The sequence below is a fragment of the Cucurbita pepo genome, chromosome LG04, assembly GCF_002806865.2.
Source record: "Cucurbita pepo subsp. pepo cultivar mu-cu-16 chromosome LG04, ASM280686v2, whole genome shotgun sequence".
Classification (NCBI taxonomy): domain Eukaryota; kingdom Viridiplantae; phylum Streptophyta; class Magnoliopsida; order Cucurbitales; family Cucurbitaceae; genus Cucurbita; species Cucurbita pepo.
Genome location: NC_036641.1, coordinates 10,624,199 through 10,632,383, shown reverse-complemented (window position 1 = coordinate 10,632,383; position 8,185 = coordinate 10,624,199). Strand labels below are relative to the sequence as shown.

Genomic DNA, 8,185 nt, shown 5'->3' with positions numbered 1-8,185 from the left:
CCCCCCCCCCTTCAATAATGACAACGCATTACTCTGTCCCACTTTCCTATGTGGGCCCTACGTCGGCAGCTACAACTATCAATCCCTCCGTCTCATCTTTTTTTTATTGTGGCAGAGACTCGTCCACGTGGCGCCGTACTACTCGTCTTTACCCAGATTTCCTTCGCCCAACTACTCACACAGATTATAGATAAAGATTGCAGAAAAACACAGCCCCCATTGCCAAATCATATCCAACTCTCTCCAATTCTAGCTCGTCTTGCTGCCGCTGCCACGCACACCCCCTCCCCTGTTCTTTTTTCTTTTCTCTGCGGGACACTGGGGAGCCTTCTCAATTGACAACGCCTAGCCTACTAATGGGAATTGAGGGTGCGAGTGTTGTAAAGGGTTTCCGTGGCGGATGGGGCGTTGTCTCTAAACCATGCGACTCTTGCAAGACTGCCGCTGCGGCCGTCTACTGTCGACCCGACTCTGCTTTTCTCTGCCTCAATTGTGACACTAAAATTCACGGCGCTAATAAGCTCGCTTCTCGCCACGACCGCGTCTGGATGTGCGAGGTTTGTGAACAAGCACCCGCTGCGGTCATGTGTAAGGCTGATGCTGCTGCGCTTTGTGTCACGTGCGATGCCGATATTCACTCCGCTAACCCACTTGCCCGTCGCCATGAGCGTGTTCCGGTCGAACCTTTTTTTGATTCGGCCGAGTCATTAGTCAAACCCTCTTCCGTTTTCAATTTTCTCATGCCCACTGAATCCAACGTCAGTGGCTGCGACGGCGCCCACCACCATGAGGAGGTGGAGGTTGCCTCTTGGCTTATGTCCAACCCGCCTTTCAACTCTAAGCACGTTGACGGCCCTGAAATCAAGCCTTCTGCTGATCATATGTTCTTCACTGAAATGGATTCTTTTATTGATTTTGATTACCCAAATCCAGTCAGCGCAATTAACGACAGCGTCGTCCCCGTTCAGACAAAGCCACTCTCAACGCCGGTGATCAACCATACCCACTCCCCTGAAAATTGCTACGACATCGATTTCTGCAGATCCAAGCTCAATTCATTCGGCTATCAACCTCAATCTCTCAGCCACAGTGTAATTAACCCAACCCCAATTAAAAAAAATCCCTGATTTAACCACCCCAAATTTTCCTCGTGAATTAAACTAATTGAGTTTTGGTTTCTTCTAATTCCTCAGGTTTCCTCTTCTTCCCTCGAAGTGGGAGTTGTTCCAGAGGGGAACTCGATGTCCGACATATCGTACCCATTGGGTCAAACACTAAGTAACGGCACGGATTCGGGTTTACCGATGTCGGTACCAGGGAACCAAGCGACTCAATTGTGTGGAATCGATCGGGAGGCGAGAGTGTTGAGGTACAGAGAGAAAAGGAAGAACCGGAAGTTCGAGAAGACAATCCGGTACGCATCGAGAAAAGCTTATGCAGAAACCCGTCCCAGAATCAAAGGCCGGTTCGCAAAACGAAGTGATGCGTTATCAGAGGTGGATGAAATGTATGGGTCGGCCGCTTCATCTGAGTTCCTGACAGAGTTCCAATACGGCGTGGTACCAACGTTTTGAGGAATCAAACCGAATGGGACATCGTAATCCAGGGGTCAACTTAGATTTATAATTCTTATTGTGCACCTCAAATAAAATGAATGGTAGCGAATTATGTGTTTGATATGGGCGGGGTATTAGGCGTTGATTTGCAGGAGCATGGGCGTCAAGTGGATATGCCTCTTACCTCTCAACGCAGAGGCTTATCACAAGTTGCTTTGTGTTTTTTCACCCTCCTCTCTTCGCAATATAACTGATTTCCCCTTCTATTGTCTCATTTAACCTTTTCAACAAAATTTCAAGATCAAACAAAATCAACATCGTTTTTGCAACAACTTTATGGAGTGTTTGGTTTAATAATTGAATTGATGACATAAGAACATAGTTTATAGGTGGAGAGTGTTGATTGGTGGGACGGGTGCAGCCTTGAATATAAAACAGGGGAGATTCCAATAATAAAACAATGATAGAAGGAGGGAGTTTGTTCTGGAAATTTCCCGGAAAAATGGAAGGATGGGCGGTGCTTGACAGAGTTGTCTGCGTGTTTGGATAAGTTTCCGAGAAAACTGGGATCACGTGGAGTTTGACTTTCTCGAGGATGGTAAAGTTTTTTCTTCGCGGGGTTAGGGGGCAAAGGTCCTATTTTTTCCCTTTTTAACAACTTTTTGATAGATACCGCGTGGATACAATTTGTAGCTCATAAAAGTAAGTACAGTTGAAAAGTAATTTCATAATTTTCTTCCCATCCAAAAAGTTACCATTATTGTAATTGTTTATATTTCGATCTAGTGTAGCTTTTTAAAACTGTGAGATTGATAGCGATATATAACGGACTAAAGAGAACAACATTGGTTAGCGATATATAACGGACTAAAGAGAACAACATCGGTAAGCGATAGGTTTGGATTGTTACATATATAGATATAAATATATTATAACGAATATGCTTTGTTCTCTCTGGACTCTTCAAATCATATAACATTAAAGGAAGATTTGTAATTATTAATGGGTATTAATATTGATGTCTTGTCTTATAAACCTTCGAGATTTATCAAGTCAAAATTGACGAAAATAGAAGTGGAATATCTAGTCATATATATAAAAGTCAAAACTTAAATAAGATCAATGACATTTTCTTCAAAGAAAATTCACAATTCACGTGTGTCATAATGGTTTGGTTTGAATTATATCGTTATGTATTTCTATAGTAAACTTAATGCAATAGAAAATGCATATATATATCCAAATACTTACCGTATGATAACAATATATACATTTAACTAAACTTTGGTTCTAGTAATTCCATAAGGGTCATTTTGGGCAATGAGTTGCTTTTCTTTGTGCCGACCGTTTTTGTTAAGCATATCTTCTCTTTCTCACATGGATTATTAACCTTCCAACCACAACATACAGGCAGTGAGGGAGAGAGAAGCAGACAGGGAACTTCAAAATCAAACCACTTTGTTCCCTTGTTTGTTTGTTTTGTTTTTTCCCCATTTTTCTAATAAAAAGAACAAAAGAATGAGTTTTGTATTGGATTTAGATTTTTTAAGTGCTCAACTGCTTATCTTCTTTTCTCTCTACTTTCGATTTTAAATACTCAATTTTAATTCGTGTTAAACAATATTTGATCGAGATCTTGGATCATTTAAGCTTTAAATAATGATGGTTGTAGTCAACTTATGTTTCTACAAGATCCCACGTTAGTTAGAGAGAGAAACAAACATTATTTATAAGAGTGAAAATATTTCCTTAGACGGAAACCGTCATAACGTAGAGATGGATAAAGTTTAGGAAGGGGTTGGGCTGTGGATAGAAAGGGAGGTGTAGCAAGTGGAGGTGATGTGGTAGGGCATCCAGCATGGTGTGTTCACGTGCAGTGCGGCCCACTGGGCGGTCGTTGTGGGATGTGGGGCGGCCGACATCTGCCATCCTCTCGGCCCCATACCCAGTCCATATCACCCTCCATTGATGCCAACGGGGAATGTCTTAATCAACTTAAACTTCTTCACCCGCAGACATAGGGTGGCTACTGGCATGGGGGATTGTTCCATTGTTAGATGTGTAGAAAGATAACCCACAGCTTGATTGGGCCTAAGGAAAGGCACCATGTGGGCTTCAAAGTCCAAATCCTTACATCGGCCCAGGCCAAACAATTCGCTTGTGTTTCTCACGCCCACGACCCAAGGAGATTGATACGGCCCGAGATGATGCTACCTTATGGAGTGAGTATATGATGAGTCAAAAAAGGGCCTCAAAGCAAATGATTAACAAATAGGCCCCATCAGACAAACATCCCTTGCAAGAGCGTTGAAATTGAAACCATGGTCGAATGGTTGTTTTCCAGACCCATTATGCATAGACAATGATATATAATGCCGCGCCGCAGACATCTTGATTTCTCCTCCCAAATGCTCAACATTGCATTCAAATTAAGACAAGTTATATGGTTCAAATCATGAGAACCACAAGATTGAACAATGTGGACGAACAAAATGGCATTTTCCAAAACCCACTTCACTGTCCACTCTCCAATGTTATGGGTGTTAAAAGTTGAGTTCATAAGGGTACATGGACTATAAAAACATGAGAACAAACTTGAATGGGACTTCTCCCCACGTCATTGTTGTTGGGCACTTTTGTGTGTGTTGGATAGGAATCTCCTCGATTTTACTAAAATCCACTGTAACTGCCGACACTTTTGCTTTTGTTGTTGTTGCTTTTTACAGTTTCTATGGGTACATTTTTGTCAGAATCAATACTCCCATGAGTTGACACAAGTACAGGAGAAGGATTTGGACATTGGATTCAGCTGAAACCAGGCATATTCAATTACAAACAATTGAGAAATAACAAAACAAAACAATGGGTACGATTGTACAAGGTTCCTTGTTTTTTGCCATATTTTAGGTTGCTGTCGTACAAGTTTTATCATCATTATCTTAACAAACCAAAACCTCCTCGAAACAATAAACACCCCCAACATCTTTCTCTCTCCTCTCAACTCATCTCTCTCTTCCATTTTTCTGTAAGCTATCATAGACTATGTGAAGAAGAGATTACCAAATCCTATGCCTTTTCTTCGTGGGGATTATTTCAATATTATGAATGCGATTTGACTGCCAAATTTAACAACTTTATTCCTTTTGGGTCTTTTTCTCTTTTACTATTACTATTATTGAGCTCACTATTTCAACGCACCCTTTGTTCTATTTTCAAACAGTTCATCCATGTCTGCAACCATAATATCTTCCATACCAGAAGGAAAAAAAAAAAAAAAACATAATATCTTAAAATTAAACTAATTATAAAACTCATTATTGCTTCTAACAATAAAAATTATTTCTACAAACTAACACAATTCTTTTCGGTATAATTTGTCTTCGTTCATATAAAGTGTATAATAAAAAAATATTTTATAATTTTAGTAAAATAATAAATATTTTCAAATTATGATTATTTTAATTTTCTAAAAAATATAGGCTTATCCTAAAAATGGAGGTTTGTAAAAACTTCCCCAATTTAATTGACAACTACTTCAACCATGAAAGCGAATTGCTTATCCAAATGGACATATGAGACAATCTCAAATAATTGAAACCCTAAATCTAATTTACTCTCAATTTTTCAAAACACTAATTATTTCTTTTTCTCTTATCTCAAAATTTTCTAAATAAATCCAATTTTACGGATTAACCCATCATTATTTAATTAATATATAAATTTTAACATTAAAAAAACAATTTTTTGAATCCTATTTTAAATTTAATAATTTATGTCAAAGAAAAAGAATTTGTAAAAAGAAAGTTAATAGAGAGGATATTATAAAATGAGAATAAAATAAAATAAGATAAATTATTAATCACATCAAAGTAGCTGATGAAAAGACGAAAGAATCTTTTTCTTTTTCGGAAAACCAAATACANAGAACACTGTTAACTGAAAACAAAAATAATAATAAAAATAAAAAACATAATAGGATAAAACAATATTTAAGCAGCAACGGTGGCCGGAAAAGATAATAATAAGCCGATCAGAGGTTATCTTTCCTGTCAGATTGCAGATTGCCAGATAATAAGCCGTTGAAGATTGAAGACAGAAGAGTTGAATATGTGCGTGAGTTATTAATTGTAGACGTTTTTTGGAGCAAAAACAGGGTCCATTAAATGAAACGGTGCATGCAGTTTCAGGTCGCCGCATCAGCCCTCCCTCCATTTCTGCACACTAAACCACGTGTCTTCCTTTCTTCTGCAAATCCAATGCCTTTGCGCCCTGGAAATACCATAATTCATCTTCTTCGATATCATTTCAACTTTATTAAGACTGGATTTGTTTCACACCAGATTAGTTTGGATGATTTTGAAACAGGGGAAAGATTCATTCCGAGAGGGAAAAAAACTCCTAGTATTTGATTTCGGGCTTTCTGATGGGGAAAACCCCTAAAACCAATATCTGTAGCATACGAGCTAGCTGTCCACTTTCTCTCTCTCTTTCTCTCTCAATATATATATATATTAATGGCGGAACAAGACACCCATATGAGTGCCCAGCAAAAACAAAACTAAACCAAACCCAAATTTTAAAAATTTTAAAAAAATTGTTAATGGCTCGTCTGATCTGAAGATTCAGGGGTTTCTCTGTTTTCTGTACTCTGCACCTCCTCGTCTCCACTGCTCTGTTTCACCGTCTCCGTTACGGCCACTGATTTTTCATCCTTCCCGCCGGTGGCCGTAGCGCTGCTACTACTATTGCTTTTCGCATCCCCAAAAGAAGACGACCTGCTTGACATGGGAGTAGCTAAATATGTGGGCTTGATTTCACCGGCCATAATAACCAAGAGTTTCTCTTCAAAAACAGGGGAGGGTTTCCGGGTGTCGTCGCCGGCCTCCAGGTCGGGCTCCCGGTTGTTAGCGTCACCACTGTCGAGGTAGCCGGAAAGCTTCCAGTATGAGCAAGCGAGGATAAGAAGCGCAAAAGCAATGAGTCCTAACATCGCAGCCAAACCACCGAACAAGTAGGGGACAGGGGAATGCCAAGGAGAGTGCTGTTGTTGCTGTAGGTTAGCCGCCGGCGCTGCTGAGTGCGGCAACACGTTGAAGGGCTCTCTGCTGGCCGCCATTGTTACAAAGCTTTAATTTGATGAATTCTTTTTTTTTTTTTTTTCTCGTATTTGGCGAATTGTAGAGGGAGAGTTGAGAAGANAAAAAAAAAAAAAAAAAAAAAAAAAAAAAAAAAAAAAAAAAAAAAAAAAAAAAAGGTAAATTTGAATGAGTAGAAAATATTAATGACGTCATAATATGTTAAAGGTGGGGTCAGATGGTGGAGACGTGGGTCCCGCCGCCCTCTGATTCATTGATATCTTACAAAACAGTAAACCGCACCAGAGGGCTGTTTGGTAATAAGCCTTAAGTGATTATGTCAGGGACCCGATTCCTGGGACGTTTGGCAACAAATACAATTATAATATAAACCACAAAACCCATTTTTCCTTTTTTAATCCTTTTTTTTTTTTTTTTCTCAATTTAAATTAAATTTTAAAACTCTTTTTTTTTTTTTTTTTTCAATCTCAGTCCTACCGTACGGGCCTAGTACGCCATTCAGGACATCTCTACCCTTACGGGTCCCACTGTAAATATAACGGAATTGTTTAGAAGTTGGTAAATTTACCCATTTTCTTCAACTTAAATTTATAAATAAATAAATAAATAGTGCATATTTAACATATACCAATTATTACCATATGTTTGGTATTGGCAGAGGAGGGTTCTATCAATGTTGTCGCTAGACTATTTTTTCTAATGAATTTGTAGTGAATATTTTACGTTTACATTTAGGATAGCAACGTCACTTTAATTTAAATCGTTGGGCTTGTCATGGGAAGACGGCATCACATAAATTAATGATGATAGGACGAGTTTTAACAAATATTTCACCAAACACCTTATCCTAATAATAATGTGTTCAGCCCCACACCAAAAGTATTACTCTCTACGCTTCAAAAAGGAAAAAGAAAACGTACCAAAAATCATTTACTACATGTCTTTATGAAATTGTACACTCAAGCCTATCCTAATCCACTTGGAAATGTACACGTCAATATTTGGTATATATATAAAATTTAGAGTGGAAGAAACAACATAAACAATAAGGAGTGGCGCCGTCGTCCCCACCACCACCACCTGGCGGAGGCGTTCGTATGTGTAACGCAGCTGAAATATAATTAATTTATGTGGAAACATAAACTTATGAACCCCTTTCCACCAAACTGCGACTCTATTGGGAGTGGAATTTTTAATTTTTTTTTAAAATTTTCTATTACATTCGTACACTTTATGCTATCTCACTTATTATTAAGTATGTTGTTTCAGAATTAAATAAGATTTAATTAAAAAAAATGTTAATTAAAGTCGCATTTATGCCTTCATATCAATCCAAATTCATAATTAATAATCTATTTCAACTATTTTTTAGCTAATCTTCAAGTGTTGATATCATAAAATAGCAATCGTTATAATTTAATGTAATATCAATTATTTTAGCAACTTTTTTTTAAAATAAAAAGCTGTTCATTTTGGAATAAGCATTTTGATGAAATAATTATTTCCATTTACATAATAATACCAATAACATTT

General features: G+C 38.0%; 2 protein-coding genes across 2 annotated transcripts; one reads left to right on the top strand and one right to left on the bottom strand.

The window, feature by feature from the left end:
- The first annotated feature begins 208 nt into the window (after positions 1-208).
- On the top strand, positions 209-1,830 carry LOC111792120 (zinc finger protein CONSTANS-LIKE 5-like). The gene is made up of 2 exons (XM_023673455.1): positions 209-1,091; positions 1,194-1,830. Exons 1-2 carry the CDS (start codon positions 357-359, stop codon positions 1,572-1,574), a joined length of 1,116 nt encoding a protein of 371 aa, XP_023529223.1. The 5' UTR covers positions 209-356; the 3' UTR covers positions 1,575-1,830.
- A 4,077-nt stretch (positions 1,831-5,907) lies between these two features.
- Positions 5,908-6,748, bottom strand: LOC111794106 (protein GLUTAMINE DUMPER 2-like). Its single transcript, XM_023676246.1, has one exon. The coding sequence runs from the start codon at positions 6,670-6,672 to the stop codon at positions 6,154-6,156; it is 519 nt and encodes a 172-aa protein (XP_023532014.1). The 5' UTR covers positions 6,673-6,748; the 3' UTR covers positions 5,908-6,153.
- Positions 6,749-8,185: the final 1,437 nt, after the last annotated feature.

Coding starts and splice junctions, on each gene's coding strand:
- LOC111792120 (XM_023673455.1), top strand. CDS start 357: ATGGGAATTGAGGGTGCGAGTGTTGTAAAGGGTTTCCGTGGCGGATGG. Junction 1,092..1,193: donor CTCAATCTCTCAGCCACAGT/GTAATTAACCCA, acceptor CTAATTCCTCAG/GTTTCCTCTTCTTCCCTCGA.
- LOC111794106 (XM_023676246.1), bottom strand. CDS start 6,672: ATGGCGGCCAGCAGAGAGCCCTTCAACGTGTTGCCGCACTCAGCAGCG.